Here is a 24670-nt window from a genome sequence, read left to right as displayed (position 1 = left end):
AAATTTATTGAAAGGCTTAACAAGTTAGAGAAGATAGATTCAGGTTGCCCAACTGGAAAAAAAAAAAAAAAACCAGGAAAAAGAAAGATTGAAGTAGGAATGAACAGGGCCCCAGGGATCTAAGGTAATCAAAATGACTAACATATATTTAATTAGAATACAAGAAGGAAAGTAGAGAGAAAATGGTGTAGAAAAAAATATCCAAAAAAAAAAGTTGAAAAATTTCCAAATTTAGTGAAGGCAAATTTACACACGCAAGAAACTCAGCAAACATTAAGCTGGATAAATGCAAAGAAAATCCATCTAGACACATCATAGTCAAACTACTGAAAGCCAAAGATAAAGAGAGAATCTTGAAAGCAGCCAGAGAAAAATGATACATTATATGCAGGGGAATAATGATAAAGATAAGTGTGGACTTCTCATCAGAAATAATGCAGGCCAAAAATAAATGGCATGTCATCTTTACAATGCTGAATGGAAACAAACAAAAAACCCTGTTGACTCAGAATTCTATAACCAGTGAAAATATCCTTCAAGAATAAAGGTGAAATAAAGAAAAACTAAGAGAATTCATCACTAGAAGAACTCGACAATAAGAAATCTAAAGGAAGTTCTATAGGCTGCAGGGAAGTATACCACTTAGAAATGTGCATCTGTAGAAAGGAATGAAGAGCACCAGAAATAGTAAATGCATGGATAATTTTAAAAATCACTACTTTCCTCCTAAATATCTCTAATTTATGTTTCATTTCTATTAAAGCAAAAAGTATTTTATTTATATTAAAGTAGAATTTTAACTTTGCAATATGGGGTTTATAACTTATATAGATATAAAACAAATAGAGCATATAAGACAGGATGCTGGTAAACAGGTCTCTATGGCTGCAAGTTTCTTACAATTATGTTAAGTATTACTGTATTAACTCTAAGTAGACAGTGGAAAGTTACAATGTGATCCCTAAACCACGGGTTGGCAAACTACAGTCTGAGGGCCAAATTTGGACCATCACCTGATTTTGTAAATAGTTTTTTTGAATAGTCATGCTCATTCCTTTATATACCGTCTGTGGTTGCTTTCACACTATGATGACACTAGAGCTGAGTAGTTGTGACAGAGACCATACGGCCCACGAAGCCTGAAATATTTTGTGGCACTTTACAGAGATAGTTTGCTGACTCCCGACCTAGAATAACCACTTAAAAGTAATAATGAGAAGTAGAGCTAAAAAGCGAATAGTTAAATTAGAGTGGCGTTCTCAAAATCATTCAGTGCCTAAAGAAGGCGCTGCACACCACTACTGCCGCCACAGCAGAGGAGAAACAGCCATAAAAATGGTAGACCTAAATCCAACCACATCAATAACTACAATAAGTGGAAATGGAGCAAACACTAATTAAAAGGCAGAGGTTGTTGGAATGAATAAAAAGGCAAGATCTAACTTTAAGACATTCACTTTGAACATCAAGGCACAGATGGTTTGAAAATAAATGAATGAAAAAGATACGCCATGCGAACAGCTAGAGAGACTTACATATCAAATAAAGTAGATTTCAAAACAAACAGTATTACCAGGGATAAAAAGTATTACCAGAGATATAGAGGAACATTTTGTAATGATAAAAGGCTCAGTTGATTGGGAAGACATAGTAATCATAATGTGAATACTCTAAAAATAGTTTCAAAATACATAAAGCAAACTCTGACAGAATTAAAGAGAGACACAGACAAGTACAAAATCATAGTTGGAGAATTTAATACCCTTAACTCATCAACTGAAAGAATATCTAGATAAAAATCAGTAATGTATGAGCTGTTATAGTTTTTGTAAGATTTAGAAAACTAAAAAGTTACTCAGGCTTTATCACCTTATTAACACAATGAATCACATCCTTTCTTCCTGATTCGCCCTTTGAGTCAGATATACGTGTGGATGGAAGGCACATATCTGGACTAGCAGAGTACTATATGTGTTACCAATTTCCTTGTAATACCTAGCTTTAGAATTACGACAATTTAGAGATGTATCTTTATTTTACAGATGAAGAAAATATGATCCAGAGAGCTAACCAATCTAACCAAGACTATACAGCTATTAGGAGTGTGCACTAGAACAAAGGTCAATCTGATCTCCAGTGTATCTTTCTATTATACAGCACTGCGTGCTTGTTGACAGTGCATAAATGATGAGAGACGCTGAGATTACCGTGCAGGATCAAATAAATCTTTGGGGCATCTGGATTTTTTTGGATTAATTGATCCAAGCTTCCCTCAGATCTCAAAAGTCTCTTTCAGTTCGATCAAGACCGAGGAGACAATGTAGGTATGAAGTTAAGTAAACCTCAACAACTAGTATTAACTCATGATTTACTGTCACTCACTAAGGTAACTTTACTCTTCCGGTAGTCTGTGAAACTTGTTTGCCATAAGCTACCATTACAAAATGGTTCTAGTAACTTTTATTTGATTGAGAAAATCAAATATCAAATTTTACATTTATCCATGCATATCTGATAGGCTGAAAATGAAGGTAAAACTCTAAGGAATGTCAACAATGTACAAAATGAGTAAGTAATTTTATTTCTCTTGGCCTTATTTTTCTAAAGTAAGAGGAATGGACCTGATAAATTCCAAATTTCTCCACTCAACTATAACATATTGGTTTTGTATGCAGTGTAGCAAAGTGAAAAGAATCTCCAGAAACACCATTTACATTGATATAATAGAAACTTAGATGATGAATATTAATACTCAAGGAATGTTCTTTGGTGATGACTTCAATTAATAATATAATGTCACACACAAGTTCTTTCCCTGGATACAGTCATTTTTCTCTTTTAAGTCTCTGCTACTTTAGGTTTGACCATTGGCAAATATAATGCTATTATGGGAAACAACCGGCAGGGGGCAGCAGATTTCAAAGAGGAACAAGTAAATGCAGTGACATTAGTGATAATTACTACAGCAGCTAAAACATTTTTGTCCTATCCTTTTCTGACTCTTCAGTTGCAGTATATTTAAATTATGATCTAATTTAATAACTTTATACATATATGTAGATGACAAATCAAAATGTCATTAAAAATTATGATTACAAATGGAATTAAAAACCCATACATTTAAGCTCATGTGCTCAAAATTATATATGTATATATGTGTAATACATATGTGTGTGTGTATATATTTCTCTTTTTTAAAAAATACACTTTACTCCCCCTCAGTTAGTGATGATAACCACAGAACTTGTGTTCCAGAGAAGAAATTGTATAATTCTGAGATTTTTGATGGTAGGAAAATATTTAGCATTATATAGTATTAAAAACTCTTAGAGCAGTACCATGGGAAAACATGATGACACACATAGCTCCACACTCCAAGGGTGCAAACAACACTCAAGGTGAGTTAAAATGAAACTAGGCAAGAAGCCTCAAAGAAGTTTCTTATGTTAGCTTTATTAATATTCTGTTATATTTACATGACATCATACCACTTTATCTTGAAATGGATTTTACAGAAAAACTATGATAACAGAGGTGAAGTAAAAGTATCAGTTATCACCACCGGTTTATAGATAGGTACAAAAAAGGCACAGATTGAGTAAGCAATTTGCCTCAATAAAAGACTGACCCAAGGACTGAAGGAGGAAAAGAACTTGTATTCTCTTAGTCTAAAATACTGATTACTAAACAAGAGTTGTATCACAGAATAAAGTGGATAAAATTTGCTTATAGCTTGGCAGTTTTTAATTACTTACTTGTTTCCCTTGAACTCCTCTCTCTCCAGGGTTTCCAGTCTTACCCTACATAAGAAAGAAAATGCCTGGGTCAAGCAACTCCCTCCCCAAATATGAATCACACACCAAGAAAAATGGAAGATATTATATGTTTATCTTTAATGTGAAATATTTTACTACTTACAATAAGACCATAAGGCCCTCTTTTTCCTTGATCTCCTTTTTCACCCTAACAAGAATCAATACCAGGTGAGTTAATCAGAATGTGACTTATGGTCTTATACACGCTAACATACACTCACATACCAAAAAATAAGACATCAAATACATAGTTCAATAATAAAAATAATACATTTCTGTGTGTGTAGTAAAAACTTTATGTATGTTTCATACTTAGACTAAGAAAAAATTTAGAACCATACTTTTATAAGGAAATACATCAGTGTTTACACAGGTAGGACATATGGGCTCAAAAATATTTAACTGTGTATGAAATGAGAAAATAAGTGATTACCTTGGCACCTTGTATACCTTGTTCTCCTAAGAGACCATCTGGTCCTCTTGGTCCCTAGAGATGGAAAAAATATCCTGTTGTTAATTTTAAATGTTTCTTTTTTACTGTTATGCATCCTTACAAATGGAGACACTGGACACTTTTTTAGTTGAAAAACTCCTTTTGCTTGTTTCTGTGCCATGAACACAGTAAAGAATACAGCTGAGTATATGGATGAACTCATTTGCATGGGAGAATCAGGTCAGTGTTTTCAAGATTTAATGCCAAATAGTAAATCAGATGACCACAAAAACAGCTGATTCAGTTGTTGAGGTAGCTATAGTATAGGTTTGTTATTTGAGTATTTTGTTTACCTTATCATTTACTCTGCAGAAATCCAGGATTTATTCTAAAAACAACTCTAAATTAACTTTAAAGTGGCTGGTTTGTTTGTCCAAACAGTCTTCCTAAGTTTTATATTTTTGGAATGGAACTCTTCTCATCACTTTATTAGAAAAAGAATGCTGACTGCACTGTTCCCCGCTATGCACCTGCTTGACAGCTGAAAGATGGCAAGGGGCACAGAAAAGGAATAGAAAATGCTGCTGGGAATGTTCATGTAAATTTAAAACTTCTCAGCTATGTTGCTATCAATATTAATTCAGTAATTAGTTATGAAGAAGCATCAGTTGCAAAAGTCATTCTCTAATGAAAGAGGACAGTATATGTTCCTTGCCTAGTTATAACTGTCCTTGGAAGATATTAAAGTCCTTTGCAAGGGAATTAATTCAATTCTACAACCATTAACTGAACATCTACTGTGAAAAAGGCACTGCATTAAGTGTTACGGGAATCCACAGTATGAGATAAGGTAAATTATATAAATAACTACAAAATAGGCAGAGATATTGTGTGTTAAGGGCTAAAGGGATCAAAGGAGGGAGACAGCTTTCACATGTTTGTAAAGGGAATGAAGATATTATTTTGACAGTCAGAGGTCATGCTCTAAAAGAAATTCTAGATGGAGGCATAGTATGAGAAAAGGGTAAAGAAGCAGGAAAAAAGATACTTAGGAATGAAAAAACTAGTTTGTTTAGCTGAGCTGGTGATTACATGGAGTATTTTTTAGTATTTCTATACTAATAAATAATTGTGAAAAGACTGGGATTTAAAACGTGAAGGACTGGAGTTTATATTTGAATCAATAAGCAATGAGGAGGCGCTGAAGATTTCTGTACAAAAGAGTGATACAAATCTCCCAATACAACATGCTGATTTGAAGAAGCCCCGTAGGCTTCAATATCTTCTATTGTATCCCATCTGAGGCCAACTTAGTTTAGCTTTATATTATTAAAAAGCTGCTTACTTCCAGGAAGATCCCACATGCCGCGGAGCAACTAAGCCTGTGCACCAAAACTACTCAGCTTGTGCTCTAGAGCCCGCAGACCACAACTACTGAGCCTGCGAGCCACAACTACTGAGCCTGCGAGCCACAACTACTGAGGCCCGCGCACCTAGAGCCCGTGCTCCGCAAAAAGAAAAGCCACCACAATGAGAAGTCCACACACCGCAACGAAGAGTAGCCCCTGCTCCGTGCAACTAGAGAAAGCCCACGCACAGCAACGAAGACCCAACGCAGCCAAAAATAAATAAATTTGAATAAATAAATTTAAAAAAAAAAGAAATGAAGGAGAAGATATCACTACAGACCGCTGAGACATTAAAGGGAAAATAAGGGACTACTATTGATAGAAACAACTCTTCACACATAAATTCTACACCTTTGGAGTAAACTGACCCATTCTTCAAAAGCAAAAACTCAAAACAGGTCAAGGACAAAGAGATTATTTGCATAACTTTGTATCTATTAAAGAAATTGATTTTGTAAATAAAAACCTTCTGAAATAAAAATCTCCAGACCCCCCCCCCAAAAAAAACCCAAAAAACCTGCTTACTGTAAACAGGACTCTCTTCCTGGGTGCCCTTAGGGTAAGTGCATACCCTGATCCTCTTGGACACATCCACAGGATTGGAGAGAAAACTCACACTCCATGAGGATCTATAGCTCCACTGGGCATACTAAAGCTAAAGCCATAGCTCTAGCCCTACAATTTCTGTCTATATTTAAGGTACTCCATGATCTGTTCCCAGTTTACTTTTTGATCCTATTTTCCCATAAAAGACTGCAAAACTAAGTTAAAGTATTAATGTACAGGACCTTGAATGTCAAATTGAGGAGTATGGACTTAATAGATAAGTGACTTTCAAAGTGTGTTGTTGTTCATTCAACAAACATTTACTGAGTGCCAACTATAAGCCAGGTATTGTCTTAGGCCCAGAGGATACAGTAGGGAGAAGAGGCAAATCCCTGAATTTATAAACAAGCAAATAGATATATAAAATTAAAATATAAAGTGACTATAGGTAGTCAAGTGTAATGAAGAAAAATAAAGGAGGTTAAGGGAGTAGAAGGAGTCCAAGGTGGGGGGCCCTACTTTAGATCAGGTGTATGAGAAGGCTCTCTAAAGTGACATGTGGGTAGACCTGAAGGAGCTGAGACTGCAGGCTATGCAAATAACTTGGGGAAGATCATTCTGGCAGGAGAAATAGCAACTGCAAAGGTCCTGAGGTGGGGGCTTCCTTGGAATGTTTGACAATTAAGTAACTGAAGATGGAAAAAAAGAACAATGATTAAAGGATGACTCTGAAGTTTTAAGTGCAAAGATCCCTCAGGACCTTGCTCCAATAATCACCTTCATCTTATCAGTAGCCTGTATTGATTCTCTTTCTCCAGCACCTTCTATGCTTATTTTCTTTTTTCTGCCCTGTAAGAAAACACTTTCCAAATTTTTTTGGAGTAATAACAGAACGTGGCTGAGAAAATATGAAAAGGAATCAGTGGTCAGCATTCTAAAATACCACAGAAAACTAGTAAGATCTAGAAATGTATCCACTGGTAACTAGGCACTTAACTCCTTTGCAACATGAAAGTTCTGACTTTCTTGGATATTTTGTTAGTAAGTAACCAGTGGAATTATGACAGCATTAATATAAAAACAAATTGGAAGTGTAAGTTTGTTTAGGGTAGAAAGGGGGGGAGTGGGGAGAAGATAACAATTTTGACTCTAGACAACCAACCACAATGGTAGATCATCCAAGGCTAATGCTAGAGTTAGAAGTCATTCTGTCTAGGTTTAAAAGTTAGCAGCCATAAGGATAAAGCTTCAAAAGGCCCCCAAACATAGAGTAATAAGTTAAAAAGAATTTTTAAAAATTGTTTGGTCCAAAAATGATTGAAAAAAGTCTCATTTCTTAGATAAAAATAAGATTAAGTGGTTGCCTAGATATATATGTAGAAAAGGCTGCATTGAGCTCAGGAAGAAAGTCTCATAATTAACTGCCAGTTTCTGCCTCAGCACATAGATTACCCACTGTCAAGGCTGAACTAGTCTAAACCCTGCTTTTTAAGATGAAGCAACTGAAGCCTGCAGATATCAATATAAGTGAGTCACCTGATTCACATAATGTCTAAATGTCTAAAGACTTTGAATAACTGTGCTTTATTAAGTTTATAATATTTTTTCAAATGTTAAAAAATAAATGGATGTAATCCTGTTATCAAGTGAATTCAGGCTGAAATAGAGGACTTGAAGTTTAGAAGAAGTTTACAAAATGAATATTAAACACTAGTAAAATGCTGATTAGTGTTACAGTTGAAAGGAACTCCCTCCAAAATTAAGGAATACTTTAATGATAATCACTCATTTTTTAATGTTTTCCATTAAAAATTATTTTTACTTAAAAGTACTTTAACATTTATTATTTCATTCACTAAACCAGGAATAGACAGGGAAAAAAGAAAGAGAAGTTTCTGCTCCCACTGTGATGACAAAGATAACCACATTAAGTTAAAAAAAATGTCTAAGTACAACAATTATATTTAATTAAAGGCTATAAAGCCTGAGGTTGCTAGTTAAGAGGTTAAGGCTGGCAGAACTCTAGGAAAGTTTGGTCCTCTCTATGCTTCAGTTAAGGGTTGGTTAATTAGCTAAAAGCTTAGCTTTATCAATATCTGCAAGTTTCACTTTGATATTTTGGTTGTAGAAGTTATCCCTGGAGTTATTCTTTGACTCCTGAGACATAACAAGCTTCAGGACAAGCTATAAGAAAATGAGACAAGCAATATTATAATAGGTACCTAATTTGGGATAAAGTTATTTTTTCTTATACCTGCCTTAAAATCTCTACCTATAAAGCTCTTGAAGAATGTATTCTGGTTAAGTTAAAAAAAAAATCTAATCTTTTCTTTATCCTCTTTTGGAAAAGTTAAGGTTGGCTACAGCTAACTCTCCCATCAAGCAATCTCAAACTACATGAATATTTTCAGCCAATCCTGTTATTTTTTTCAGTTACATAAGGGGCAGGATTACACAATCTTCATAAAACTAGTTAGAAAAATTTTCATGATACTAAGTTGCTTAGGTTATTTCCTGAGATGGCAGGTATTGTTGCTTGTCCGAGCTTTCGCTATTCTCTGTCAATATTGTATGATACTTTAAAAGCCACTGGACTGCAAGTCATTAAACCGTAAAATCCATGTGGTTTAGATCTAAGAAAAAGTTAACCTTGAATCCTCCATGATAGTAAGAGAGTGTCTGACAGATGGTATTATATCAGTAAATGTTAGATAGATGAATGGCAGATGGATGGATAGGAGAGAAGCAGAAGGACAGGCAGACTCCTTGGGTTGTGGTCCTACCATTCATGATGTTTGCATGTTCACCTATGATAACAGTACAAATCACAGGCAGAACAGCAAGGGCATACAAGCACTAGTTTCATAATGAGAGTTCTTTGTGTGGCCTCCTAGTGCAAATGTGCCTAGCTTCCCCTCCAATGTACTGTGACACAGTTGTGTGTCATAAAGTGTTACAGGTGTGCTGGAAATACTGACCCCCTTTGGGGGGTAGCTTTTGGGGTAGCAAGGAAGGGCTGGGGCACAGGAATTCCCAGCCAGATACTTTTTTCATTTATCCCTGTGGGCTGGACATATAATATATTCTCATTTTTTGTGAGTGAAAAATATTCGAAAAATATTTATTATGATCACATCTATAGTGGAGAATACATTGGAGAATGGATTGATGGGAGAAGAAGATACTAGGTGATAATTAGAATGGAACGTCATAATAGTATATTCTTTCCCAAATATTCTGGTCTTTAGTTCTTTTTGATATTCCCAATGTTCACTGATTATTTGAAATATTCTCCTATAAAGGAAGCACTTTTGCATTAAACAAAGCCCTTATTTCTAAACAAAAAGACCTTGTTTAGAAAATACTGGGTGAACTTTAAATAATTATGAGACGCCATTTGGGAACAAATCAGTAAAATGTATTTGGAGGATGAGAGGAAAATAGATGCTTGAAGAGGTGAGAATTGAAAACAAAGTGTCAAATCAGAAAAGAGTAATAATTTGCCCAAGGATCACAGGGAGGTTAGAAAACTGCAGAGAATATGAACTTTCCATATGACTTATCAGATAGTACAAGTGGTTCAGAAACATATCTTGCTTAGGTACATGGCCTATGCCTGGATAATCAATAAGACCTCAATTACTTAGGTAACCAAAGTAAGTATTTCTGTTTTTTAAAATCTGTCACAAAACTGGTTGAACTTTCCCACTATGAGTAATACAAAGTTGAATAAACACATTTGACCTGACCAAGTAGTGAATGCTGGCAGGGTACAGACCACTAAAATGACAGAGTACAGATCATCTTCCATGAGTTTTTATTTTATTATTTTAAATCTCATTTGGGCTAAAATAGATGTGGCCATCAGGATTATTTATAGACTGTAAATTCATAAGCCAGAAAGGAAAATAGTTTTTCAGAAAAGAAATGACAATACAGAAAAATTTGCTCTCTTTCTTTAATCTTCACCTAAAACACAGCACATGAAATTAAAGTCATTATTTATTTATTTTGCCTATTTTCTTTTCTTTTCTTTCTTTCTTTTGGCCATGCTGCACAGCTTGTGGGATCTTAGTTCCCTGACCAGGGATTGAACCTGGGCCACGGCAGTGATAGCACCAAATCCTAACCACTGGACCGCCAGTGAATTCCTAAAGTTGTTATTTTAAACTGAGCATTTTTCTCCCATTTGCCAACTGGAAAATGGCAGTTTTTTTAAGAAAAAAATTTGTTATTTGGAGGCCATGTTTTTAGAATTTTAAAATATTTTCTTCACTAGCTGTAAAAGTGAAGGTAAAGCCAAGGGGGAAAACAGAGTTCTTAAAGCCCACATATTCAAATTAATCAAGGAAAAATACTCTAAAATTCAATAGGGGTATTGAATAAGCATAGGGTTTGGAATCAGACACACTAAGGTTTGAATCCTGGTTGTGCCATAGACCTGCGTGTCTACAGTTCATATACTTAAACTCTCTGAGCCCCGTTTTCCTCAACTATAATATCTGAGATAAATGCCTCTCCTTCCTAGAGTGGTTTTGAGTATTAGGTTAGATGGTATATGTAAAAGTGCCTGGCACGTGACAAGCATGCAATAAATGGTGGTTCTTATTTCTTTAAAGAAAAAAAAAAAAGGATTTAATGTTTAAAAGACTTAAAGAGTGAAAGGTTTTAATTTAATTCTTATGCATAATTATTAGACAATGATGATATATTACCTCTTATTCACAGTGAATAAACTCTTAGTCATCCTGTGTATTCTTATTCTACTTCCTATCACTCTTATTCTGTCAAGCTGTTACTATCCCTTGCTATAGAAGTCTCTTGTGAGTAGAAAAATAATTTAAACATCTTTGCGTTCACAATTCCCCCAAAGAATGAAACTGGGAGTTGGGAATAAGAAAGAAGAATTCTTTGTCAATAAGTGAAATTTCTAAAACACAAAATGGAAAAGTATGGTTTTATAAATACAAATGATTATGAATTACATTTAAATTAATGTAGGTAGGTCATCTAATATAATGAAAACAAGAAAAAACCCAACAACCTCTAAGCATGATCTAGAAGATATAGAGCTATTTTTGCTGAACGCATCACTATTTATGACGCCATTTTTTAAAAGGTTAATGCACTTCCTTGATTAGATAACTTACTCTTTGTCCTTTAGGACCTGGACTCCCAGGTGGTCCTCTTGCCCCCACAGGACCCTACACATTGAAAATTTAAAAATCAGTTATAGAATTAACAGGAACGTTACAAAAACAGCAGTTACAACCTTTCTTATGATAGGTAATTCTCCTTGGGAATTCTTGAAATAAAATTGATTAGTCTCCTTTAAAAATATGCTTTAATTATTAAACAAATACCATACTACCCTCCCCCAATATTCTGCTTCTGACATAGTCTACTATTTGGAGAAATTTAATTTCTAAGTGTTTACACCCTGAAAAAGAATGGGAAGTATTTAATATTCACTGACCACACAGTTTTTAGGATGAGCACATATGGAGTGGTGGGAGACACAACACATAAGGGAGACACCCACTTAGCCAGTCTGACCAGTCTAATCTCCCTGGTCCATCAAAGAACCAATGGCTACTTTTGCAAGATTTCTTTCTCATTACTCTAGATACTTATGATAATCCCATCACATAAAAATAGATTTTTTTCTGTTACCATGAAAAATGCCACAAAATTTTCCAAATTTACATGCCACAAAAAATAGCCTTAAAAGAAGATTAAGTTGTTATTTGTTACTAAGTCAAGTACAATGAATTATTTTTATACCCAATGGTCTCCAATGCTTAGAAGACAAAATTTATTTATCTATATAACACAGGTAGATAAAAACAGTGAACTTACACAGGATCTCAAATCTATTTCTTATCTTACACAAGTAAAAAGATTGGCAACTATGCCCTAGATCAGTCTTCCTCATTTTAGAAGTCAATGACACAACTATCAGTATGCTGGAAGATTGGGCTTATCTTCAAAACAGAAGCTTCACAAAACAGCATAAACCATTTCTGATAATAGTTCTGCTTAGGGGATCACAAAGGCTGATATTCTTCACATTTAAGTTCACAATAACTTTCAAATTTTAATAAGCAAACTTTCTCTTTAGAGACAAGGCTTCATTATCTTTCTGTAACCACAAGTGGAGTTTTTCAAAACAGTTTTTGAATAAAGGTATATTTTCTATGAATTTTATCAGTTTGAGAATATGTGGAAATTTCTAAGAACAACATGTTGGAAATTGTGCTTGTGATTTGTTTGTCCAATAGGTCTAAGCTTGATTACTGACTCTGTTTTCTTATATGGGGTTATTCAAAAGAAAGTTTAGATGTTTTTTATTTTAGGTTGCAGAACTATACTATTAGAAGTGAGGAGTAAATAATAGAGCAAGTAGAAGTGAGGAGGTTCAAGATACCATGATATATTCTAGAGTGTTTTGCATTGACTGGGAAGAGAAGTCTTTTCTATACTTACAGGTAATCCCAGTGGACCCATGGCTCCTGGAACCCCAGGAGGACCTGGATATCCCTATAATTTAAGCAAAAATATAAAAGACATAAATTCTCCATCACATCTAATTATTTTCATTGAAGACAAACAAGTAAATTATAAATAGTAATTAAAAATGATAATGTGATAAGATCTCCCTCTACTATCCAAGACATAAGAGGCCACAGGAAATGTTCCAGAGAAAGACAATAGAAATAAAAAATGTTTACACAGAAGCAGGGTATACTTTTATTAGAAACTCTTTGCCTAGAAATGAAATTTGCTAGCCAGAATCACATATTATAACCTACTGAGAAGAGAATATTCATCTCACATTTCTATAGGTTATGTTATGCTATGAATAGATGTATATTATGTTATATAGATTGTGAAACCATATCATTTTCAGATGTCAGGGAATTCAATAGTTAAGAAATGTGGGCCTCTCCAGGGTACTGCAAGACCAGCAGCCATGTGGCTGACTGGGTCTTTGTGCTCTGGCTGGGGGTCAGGCCTGTGCCTCTGAGGTGGGAGAGCCGAGTTCAGGACATTGGTAGACCAGAGACCTCCTGGCTCCATGTAATATCAAACGGTGAAAGCTCTCCCAGAGATCTCCATCTCAATGCTAAGACCCAGCTCCACTCAACGACCAGCAAGCTACAGTGCTGGACACCCTATGCCAAACAACTAGCAAGACAGGAACATAACCCCACCCATTAGCACAGAGACTGCCTAAAATCATAATAAGGTCACAGACACCACAAAACACACCACCAGACATGGTCCTGCCAACAGAAAGACAAGATCCAGCCTCATTCACCAGAACACAGGCACCAGTCCCCTCCACCAGGAAGCCTACAAAACCCACTGAACCAACCTTAGCCACTGGGGGCAGACACCAAAAACAACGGGAACTACGAACCTGCAGCCTGCGGAAAAGAGACCCCAAACACAGTAAGTTAAGCAAAATGAGAAGACAGAGAAATATGCAGCAGATGAAGGAGCAAGGTAAAAACCCAACAGGCCAAACAAATGAAGAGGAAATAGGCAGTCTACCCGAAAAAGAATTCAGAGTAATGATAGTAAAGATGATCTAAAATCTTGGAAATAGAATGCAGAAAATACAAGAAACATTTAACAAGGACCTAGAAGAAATAAGAGCAAACAAACAATGATGATCAACACAATAAATAAATTAAAAATTCTCTAGAAGGAATCAATAGCAGAATAACTGAGGCAGAAGAATGGATAAATGATCTGGAAGATAAAATAGTGGGCATAACTACTGCAGAGCAGAATAAAGAAAAAAGAATGAAAAGAACTGAGGACAGTCTCAGAGACCTCTGGGACAACATTAAATGCACCAACATTCGAATTATAGGAGTGTAAGAAGAAGAGAAAAAGAAAGGGATTGAGAGAATATTTGAAGAGATTATAGTTGAAAAATTCCCTAATATGGGAAAGGAAATAGTCAATCAAGTCCAGGAAGTGCAGAGAGTCCCATACAGGATAAATCCTAGGATAAACATGCCAATACACATATTAACCAAACTATCAAAAATTAAATACAAAGAAAAAATATTAAAAGCAGCAAGGGAAAAGCAACAAATAACATACAAGGGAATCCCCATAAGGTTAACAGCTGATCTTTCAGCAGAAACTCTGTAAGCCAGAAAGGAGTGGCAGGACATATTTAAAGTGATGAAAGGGAAAAACCTACAACCAAGATAACTCTACTTAGCAAGGATCTCAGTCAGATTCGACGGAGAAATAAAAACCTTTACAGACAAGCAAAATCTAAAAGAATTCAGCACCACCAAACCAGCTTTACAACAAATGCTAAAGGAACTTCTCTAGGCAGGAAACACAAGAGAAGGAAAAGACCTACAATAACAAACCCAAAACAATTAAGAAAATGGTAATAGGAATATAAATATCGATAACTACCTTAAATGTAAATGGAATAAATGCTCCAACCAAAAGACATAGACTGGCTGAATGGATACAAAAACAAGAACCGTATATATGCTGTCTAAAAGAGACCCTCTTCAGACCTAGGGATACAGACAGACTGAAAGTGAGGGGATGGAAAAAGATATTCCATACAAATGGAAATCAAAAGAAAGCTGGAATAGCAATACTCATATCAGACAAAATAGACTTTAAAATAAAGACTATTACAAGAGACGAAGAAGGACACTACATAATGATCAAGGGATCAATCCAAGAAGAAGATAAAACAATTGTAAAAATTTATGCACCCAACATAGGAGCACCTCAATACATAAAGCAAATGCTAACAGCCATGAAAGGGGAAATCGACAGTAACACAATCATAGTAGGGGACCTTAACACCCCACTTTCACCAATGGACAGATCATCCAAAACGAAAGTAAATAAGGAAACACAAGCTTTAGATGACACATTAAACAAGATGGACTTAATTGATATTTATAGGACATTCCATCCAAAAACAGCAAAATGCACTTTCTTCTCAAGTGCTCATGGAACATTCTCCAGAATAGATCATATCTTGGGTCACAAATCAAGCATCAGTAAATTTAAGAAAATTGAAATCGTGTCAAGTATCTTTTCCGACCACAATGCTATGAGACTAGATATCAATTACAGGAAAAAATCTGTGAAAAATACAAACATATGAAGGCTAAACAATATGCTACTAAATAACCAAGAGATCACTGAAGAAATCAAAGAGGAAGTCAAAAAATACCTAGAAACAAATGACAATGAAAACACAATGACCCAAAACCTATAGGAATCAGCAAAAGCAGTTCTAAGAGGGAAGTTTATAGCAATACATCCTACCTCAAGAAACAAGAAACATCTAAAATAAATAACCTAACCTTACACCTAAAGCAATTAGAGAAAGAAGAGCAAAAACCCCCCAAAGTTAGCAAAAGGAAAGAAATCACAAAGATCAGATCAGAAATAAATGAAAAAGAAACGAAGGAAACAATAGCAAGGTCAATAAAAGTAAAAGCTGGTTCTTTGAAAAGATAAGCAAAATGGATAAACCATTAGCCAGACTCATCAAGAAAAAAAGGGAGAAGACTCAAATCATAGAATAAGATATGAAAAAGGAGAAGTAACAATGGACACTGCAGAAATACAAAGGATCATGAGAGATTACTACAAGCAACTCTATGCCAATAAAATGGACAACCTGGAAGAAATGGACAGATTCTTAGAAAAGCACAACCTTCTGAGACTGAAACAGGAAGAAATAGAAAATATAAACAGACTAATCACAAGCACTGAAATTGAGACTGTGATTAAAAATCTTCCAACAAACAAAAGCCCAGGACTGGGCGGCTTCACAGGCGAATTCTATCAAACATTTAGAGAAGAGCTAACACCTATCCTTCTCAAACTCTTCGAAAATATAGCAGAGGGAGGAACACTCCCAAACTCATTCTACAAGGCCACCATCACCCTGATACCAAAACCAGACAAAGATGTCACAAAGAAAGGAAACTACAGGCCAATATCACTGATGAACATGGATGCAAAAATCCTCAACATAATACTAGCAAACAGAATCCAACGGCACATGAAAAGGATCATACACCATGATCAAGTGGGGTTTACCCCTGGAATGCAAGGATTCTTCAATATACACAAATCAATCAATGTGATAAACCATATTAACAAATTGGAGAAAAACCATATGATCATCTCAATGATGCAGAAAAGGCTTTCAACAAAATTTAACACCCGTTTATGATAAAAACCCTCCAGAAAGTAGGCACAGAGGGAACTTACCTCAACATAATAAAGACCATATATGACAAACCCACAGCCAACATTGTCCTCAATGGTGAAAAACTGAAACCATCTCCTCTAAGATCAGGAACAAGACAAGGGTGTCCACTCTCACCACTATTATTCAACATAGTTTTCGAAGTCTTAGCCTCAGCAATCAGAGAAGAAAAATAAATAAAAGGAATCCAAATCGGAAAAGAAGAAGTTCAGCTGTCACTGTTTGCAGATGACACGATACTGTACATAGAGAATCCTAAAGGTGCTACCAGAAAACTATTAGAGCTAATCAATGAATTTGGTAAAGTAGCAGGGTACAAAATTAATGCACAGAAATCTCTTGCATTCCTAGACACTAATGATGAAAAATCTGAAAGAAAAATTAAGGAAACACTCCCATTTACCATTGCAACAAAAAGAATAAAATACCTAGGAATAAACCTACCTAAGGAGACAAAAGACCTGCATGCAGAAAACTATAAGATACTGATGAAAGAAATTAAAGATGATACAAACAGATGGAGAGTTATACCATGTTCTTCGATTGGAAGAATCAACATTGTGAAAATGACTCTACTACCCAAAGCAATCTACAGATTTAATGCAATCCCTATCAAACTACCAATGGCATTTTTCACAGAATGAGAACAAAAAATTTCACAATTTGTATGGAAACACAAAAGACCCCGAATAGCCAAAGGAATCTTGAGAAAGAAAAACAGAGCTGGAGGAATCAGGCTCCCTGACTTCAGAGTATACTACAAAGCTACAGTAATCAAGACAGTATGGTACTGGCACAAAAACAGAAATATAGATCAATGGAACAGGATAGAAAGCCCAGAGATAAACCCACGCACATACGGTCACCTTATTTTTGATAAAGCAGGCAAGAATATACAATAGAGAAAAGACAGCCTCTTCAATTAGTGCTGCTGGGAAAACTGGACAGCGACATGGAAAAGAATGAAATTAGAACATTCCCTAACACCATACACAAAAATATACTCAAAATGGATTAAAGACTTAAATGTAAGGCCAGACACTATAAAACTGTTAGAGGAAAACATAGGCAGAACACTCTATGACATAAATCACAGCAAGATCCTTTCTGACCCACCTCCTAGAGAAATGGAAATAAAAACAAAAACAAACAAATGGGACCTAATGAAACTTAGAAGCTTTTGCACAGCAAAGGAAACCATAAACAAGACGAAAAAACAGCCCTCAGAATGGGAGAAAATATTTGCAAATGAAGCAACTGACAGAAGATTACTCTCCAAAATTTACAAGCAGCACATGCAGCTCAATATCCAAAAAACAAACAACCCAATCCAAAAATGGGCAGAAGACCTAAATAGACATTTCTCCAAAGAAGACATACAGATGGCCAAGAGGCATATGAAAAGATGCTCAACATCACCAATCATTAGAGAAATGCAAATGAAAACTACAATGAGGTATCACCTCACACAGGTCAGAATGGCCATCATCAAAAAATCTACAAACAATAAATTCTGGAGAGGGTGTGGAGAAAAGGGAACCCTCTTGCACTGTTGGTGGGAATGTAAATTGGTATAGCCACTATGGAGAACAGTATGGAGGTTCCTTAAAAAACGAAAAATAGAACTACCATATGACCCAGCAATCCCACTACTGGGCATATACCCTGAGAAAACCATAATTCAAAAAGAGTCATGTACCACAATGTTCTTGGCACCACTATTTACAATAGCCAGGACATGGAAGCAACCTAAGTGTCCATCAACAGGTGAATGAATAAAGATGTGGCATATATAAACAATGGAATATTACTCAGCCATAAAAAGAAACGAAACTGAACTCTTTGTAGTGAGGTGGATGGACCTAGAGTCTGTCATACAGAGTGAAGTCAGAAAGAGAAAAACAAATACTGTATGCTAACACATATATGTGGAATATATAAAAAAAAAAAAGGTTTTGATGATACTAGGGGCAGGACAGGAATAGGGACACACACATAGAGAATGGACTTGAGGACAAGGGAAGGGGGAAGGGTAAGCTGGGACAAAGTGAGAGAGTAGCATTAACATATATACACTACCAAATGTAAAATAGATAGCTAATGGGAAGCAGCTGCATAGCACAGGGAGATCAGCTCAGTGCTTCGTGACCACCTAGGGGGGTGGGATAGGGAGGGTTGGAGGGATATGCAAGAGGGAGGGGATATGGGGATATATGTATACATATAGCTGATTCACTTTGTTATACAGCAGAAACTAACACAACATTGTAAAGCAGTTATACTCCAATAAAGATGTTAAAAAATAAAAAATAAAAGAAATGTGAATGTGTACAAATACTTTAGCCTGTCAAATTTCAGAAGGAACACACCCTTTGTGGTATTAACCATATTTAAATGATTCAGAGAATGCCTTAGGAGTCAATAATTCCTGAAATTAATTAGCCTATGGGTATATTAAACTTCCTAGTTGACAGCAATTGGAGATAGGTAAAAAAATAATCTTACAGTGCTCTACTCATAATACAGAAGTTAAAACTGAGCAAAAATTTATGTAAAATGAATTTGTAGATAGCATTAGGTACACCAGATCCACCACAATATATTTTCTGAAAGCAAGATTCTTTAATTGAAAATAATTGTTCATTTCTATCACATTTAGAAACTTTAATAAATGAAAAAACTGCAATCTAGATATAAAATTTAACAGCTATTACTATCTTAAAGATAAAAGAATGTAAGATGAATTCTGGATTCTGCTTTTCCACATATCAAATAATTACACTGTGACCAGAAACTTATGGAAAAGTGGCAATGATGATATGTGCCATATAAACTATAAGCTATAAAAAAAAAAGTAGAATCCTAATTGAATTTTCTTCTTCATCCACTTAAGCTTACTTAGGATGGTTTAATTCTTCTCTTAAGACTATAGGCTCATTCGACCTAGCCATGTGATTTGCATGCTTTTCAGTGCCAATCAGCATTCTGAATGGTAAACTGTTTAGAGGAGAAGAAAATTCTAATGGAAATTTACCACAAAATAGCATTTTTCACTTACTTAAATTTCATTCAAGGCAATTCCACCTCTGGAATGCCTTAACTTTATTATGTTCTTTGGACACATATCTTTCAAATCACTGAGCTCTTACCATAACGCCCTTTTCCCCCTGGGGACCTAGTGGCCCTGGATTTCCACGTTCTCCCTTTTAAAACAAAGAAAAAAGAAAAACATTGAGGCATGTTAATTAGTCATGAATGAGCTAAGCCTAGACAGGAAACTCATCCTAATTATCAGTAATTTTTAAATTTACAACTTTTGCATTTTTACCCTAAAGTTGCTAGACTTTTAATAAAAATCCTCTTAAGATAATTTTTAAGGGATAAAATACTAAAAAGTCTTATTAAAATGACGAAAATAGAAATTATGAACAATCAAGATTTAAAATTGAGCATGCATCGTATTCTAGTTTTGCAAGTAGAAATTCTTATAATTTTGAGATATATAAAATATAAGAATTGTAAAAGTATGAAAGCATATTGTAAAAATTAAGTGTATAACCATTGAACAAAATTTTATTTCTGTAATCTGTCCATCACAATTAAGCATAATCATGATAATCACATATGCCACAGCAGATTAAATGTCTAAACTGATTTACATTAAAATTCCAAGACTTTTCAACATGTTACTGTAGAAAATTTAACCTAACACAGAAGTAACTAAACCAGAATGAAAAAAGTACCAAACCATCTAAATTTTTTGAACTGATGTCATTTTATATGTTATATTGTTAATAAAAAAAATCAACAAGTATATATCAATCACTTTTAATGTACTAAGTGAGAGTTGCAGAGATATAACAGATATTTGACTTAGACTCTACCCTCAAGTAATTGAAAACATGACATTAACAAAGATGAATCAATTAAAGGACAATGAAATTTTAAATCGTGTGGTACTTATTCTAAGCCCAGGAAGGGAAGAAATCAGGAAGGATTAGAATAATCTGGAAAGACTTTACAGAGGAGATAGGAATTTAATTGAGTAGTGTAGTTTGGCTTTGAATGAATAGAGGGAAGGGGAGAGGATACTCTAAACCAAGAAAACAGTAAGAATAAGAATAGGGACAAGTATGAAATATGAGATGGGGAGCAAGAAAGGTTTATACTGGAGAATATTAGAAAATTTGTTGGATGAACTGATTAAGCCAAAATCACATAGTATCTTGACAGCAAAGTAGAGCCGTTAACAGGCTTCAACAATAGGGAGGCTAATGAAGGTTCTTCAAAATGCTTTATCATGACCCATCAGAATTAGTCTTCTGCTTATAGTATGTAGGCTAGATTAAAAGATAGGGAAAGAGTAGCGTAAATATGATAGAGGGTAAATTTAAGATAAACTAATAAGAGTATGTCTGAGGGGGTAGCTTCGGGTCGACTATTAGAAAGGACAAATTGTAAAGAAAAAACTCTAAGACCTGCTAAAAGATTAGGCATAGAGGATGGAGGAAAAGGGAAATGCAAAGATGGGTTCTCTATCTATTCTGGAAGACTGGAAGAATAGAGATAGGCATACTAATAGAAATGAGATAATTGGGAAGAGACCAGTTTGGATGTGGGAAAAAAATGAATTTTAAATACTGGGTTGGCCAAAAGGTTCGTTTGTTTTTTTCCGTAAGATGGCTCTAGCAGCACTTAGTTGTCTTTAACTTCATTCGAAACAATTCTGTTAGATTGTATTATGACAGCTGTCATATCAGCGTGCATTTAAAAAAATTATCAAAATTGGTGAATTTTTGTGTAGCCATTTTAATACTGAAGATGGAAGAAAAATGCAACATTTTTCTGCATATTATGCTTTATTCTTTCAAGAAAGGTAAAAACGCAACTGAAACGCAAAAACAAGATTTGTGCAGTGTATGGAGAAGGTGCTGTGACTGATCAAACGTCTCAAAAGTGGTTTGTGAGTTTTGTGCTAGAGGTTTCTTTCTGGACGATGCTCCACAGTCGGGTAGACCAGTTGAAGTTGATAGCAATCAAATCAAGACATTAATTGAGAACAATCAACGTTATACCACGTTATACCAAAATATCCAAATCAAGCATTGAAAATCATTTCCACCAGCATGGTTATACTAATTGCTTTGATGTTTGGGTTTCACATAATTTAAGCAAAAAAAACCTTCTTGACTGTATTTCTGCATGTGATTCTCTAGTAAAACGTACTGAAAATGTTCCGTTTTTAAAACAAATTGTGATGGGCGATGAAAAGTGGATACTGTACAATAATGTGGAACGGAAGAGATCGTGGGGCAAGCGAAATGAACCACCACCAACCACACCAAAGGCCGGTCTTCATCCAAAGAAGTTGACGCTGTACATATGGTGAGATTGGAAGGGAGTCCTCTATTATGAGCTCCTTCCAGAAAACCAAACGATTAATTCCAACAAGAACTGCTCCCAATTAGACCAACTGAAAGCAGCACTGGATAAGAAGCGTCCGAAATTAGTCAACAGAAAACTCATAATCTTCCATTAGGATAACGCAAGACCAAATGTTTCTCTGATGACAAGAAATAAAAACTGTTACAACTTGGCTGGGAAGTTCTGATTCATCCGCCATATTCACCAGACATTGCACCTTCGGATATCCATTTGTTTCCGTCTTTACAAAATTCTCTTAATGGAAAAAATTTCAATTCCCTGGAAGACTGTAAAAGGCACGTGGAATAGTTCTTTGCTCAAAAAAGATAAAAAGTTTTGGGAAGATGGAATTATGAAGTTGCCAGAAAAATGGGAGAAGGTAGTGGAACAAAACAGTGAATAAGTTGTTCAATAAAGTTCTTGGTGAAAATGAAAAATGTGTCTTTTATTTTTTACTTAAAAACCGAAGGAACCTTTTGGCCAAGCCAATATGTTGAGTTTGACTTAAATTAAAAATTTCAGATGGAAATAACTGGAATATTATCTAATTTATTTCTAATCTTGGCTCTACTTAATTATTCACAAAGAATAGCCTTGCATATTAGACTATCATGCTTCTGCTTCATATTCAGCAAGTCAGGTTTCAGTCAAAGACTCGAAGTTATTGGTTTATTACCTACTAGCTCATTATAAGATTCTATTTTTAAAAAAATTCAAGAAAATGCCCTTGCTGGTTTCAAATAAAGAATTACTTATTTTTTTTTAAAAAAAAGACTTTCCTAAATTTGAAATTCAATGTGGAAAATCACTCCCAAGATAATGATTTCTAGGAAATTCTTAAGCAAATTACAATTTCCATCACAGTAGCCAAAAAGATCCATGAATAACTTCATACTGAATTCCAAGAGGATATAAAGAGTTTGTGACTGAAACTTGGATCAGGTAAAGTGATAACTTATTCTTCACTTTCAAAACTGTTTCCTTTAGGAGCTTGTTCTCATAAGTAGATTTAAATATTTTCTAGTCATAAACCTAGACCATCAATTTCATCTTTTCTCTTAAGAGCACATCATTATAGCCAAAAGAGTACTCTGCCTTTTAAAAATTAGAAACATATATGCTGTCAGCTATATTGCAATATATTTAAGAGATTCAGTACAGGTAATGCATTTTAAGTTATGAGTAATTTCTAATTTCTAATTCATAAAATATCATATGACTGTCTCTCCTTTGAGTTTAGCTTAGAATCCTTACTATTGAACAAAACAATGAAAGAAATTACCTTTTCACCAGTGCCTGCAGTCATTCCAACTTCTCCAGGTAAACCAACAGGTCCCTTTTAGGAAAAAATATAATAGAAAATACACATATATTGTATTAGTATTACAGCATCCTGGTTTTAAATTACCTATAAACATGATGTTTCTTTCTAACTCATCCTAAATTTTATCTTAGAGTAAAATTCCTGCTGGTATAGGCGTCCTGCCTAAGACTTCACGTCAGAATTAATTATTCAGTTAATCAACAAATATATATGAATGTCTAATATGTGACAGGCTGGCTGCTGGGAGACATTGAGTTTCAAATTCAAATATAGTCCCTGTCCTTGTAGAACTTACAGTTCAGTGGATGTCATCAAAACTCCTGCAGTTTTTGTAGATTCTGGATGTGGATACACTAGCTTAAGAAATCATTTCTGTGATTTCCTTCTTTGAAAGCTCCTCAACACATGAGGGAATAGCACATACCCACTCGTTAATTCATTCAAAAAATATTTGGTGCCTACTTTGTGCCATGCACTATGCTGCTTGCTGAGATTTCATTAGTAAGCAAAAGGAGATCTAGGGCCTGCCCTGATGAGGCAGAAAGTCTTGTAACAGAAACAAGAACAACTAAATTAGAAAGTGAACATTTATAAATTATGATACAGGTTCACAAAGGAAACAACTGTGATGCTGAGGTGGAGAATAAAAGACAAGACCTATTTTAGGAAAGATGGTCAGGGTAAACCTGAGACCTGACATTTAAACTGAAAGCTGAAGAATAAAAAGAGGCCAGCCAGCCAAGCGCAGAAAGGAGGAAGAGAGTTCTAGGTGGAGAAAATAGCTTGAAGTAAAGAATGAATTTGGCAGAAGAAGTGAAAGAAGGCAATCAGTACCACTGTTTCAGCGTGAACAACGCTCAGGGCGCATCTACCTTTGTCTCTATGGATTCTACTTCAAGCTGTGTAGAAAGCAAAAATGGTAATGTAGAACAAGCTTTACAACAAGAGCATAATCCTTCTCCCTGACTGTCTTCAATTATGAAGTTATTTTCTACTTTTATTTAAAAATGTATGAAACATTTTCTTTTTCAATAGCTAGCAAGCAAAGACACTATTTAGATTATATAATATTACATATTAGCATACAGAAGGTACCTGAATCATGAAAAAATGGTTTGCAGTGTTGAAGCTACCTGAAGCTAATGTATGGGGCATGATTTTATACACATATATTGGGTTGGCCAAAAAGTTTGTTCGTGTTTTTCCCGCTCTTATGTAAGGTCTTACAGAAAAACTCGAACGAACTTTTTGGCCAACCCAATATCTATATCCTCACCCATATCTATCTATCTATCTATCTATCTATCTATCTATCTATCTATCTATCTATCTGGTGATTATGTATACATTAACATACGTTAAATACTTTCTGTGTGTCTGATTTAATACTCACAACAACTATATTTGGTAGTATTATCATGATTCCCCTTTAACAGA

General features: G+C 34.9%; 1 protein-coding gene across 1 annotated transcript in view; it reads right to left on the bottom strand.

The window, feature by feature from the left end:
• The window catches only part of COL24A1 (collagen type XXIV alpha 1 chain), a 412921-nt gene that overhangs the window by 141570 nt on the left and 246681 nt on the right, over nucleotides 1–24670 (bottom strand). Inside the window, exons 28-34 of the mRNA XM_082408071.1 lie at nucleotides 23192–23245; nucleotides 19635–19688; nucleotides 12690–12743; nucleotides 11354–11407; nucleotides 4249–4302; nucleotides 3919–3963; nucleotides 3756–3800 (exon numbers count right to left, since the gene is read on the bottom strand). Coding sequence (XP_082264197.1) covers nucleotides 3756–3800; nucleotides 3919–3963; nucleotides 4249–4302; nucleotides 11354–11407; nucleotides 12690–12743; nucleotides 19635–19688; nucleotides 23192–23245 — 360 coding nt within the window. The remainder of the gene's footprint in view (nucleotides 1–3755; nucleotides 3801–3918; nucleotides 3964–4248; nucleotides 4303–11353; nucleotides 11408–12689; nucleotides 12744–19634; nucleotides 19689–23191; nucleotides 23246–24670) is intronic.

Source organism: Balaenoptera borealis (genome assembly GCF_965194805.1).
Source record: "Balaenoptera borealis genome assembly, chromosome: 1".
In the NCBI taxonomy this organism is placed as follows: domain Eukaryota; kingdom Metazoa; phylum Chordata; class Mammalia; order Artiodactyla; family Balaenopteridae; genus Balaenoptera; species Balaenoptera borealis.
This window is presented reverse-complemented; position numbering and strand designations above follow the sequence as displayed.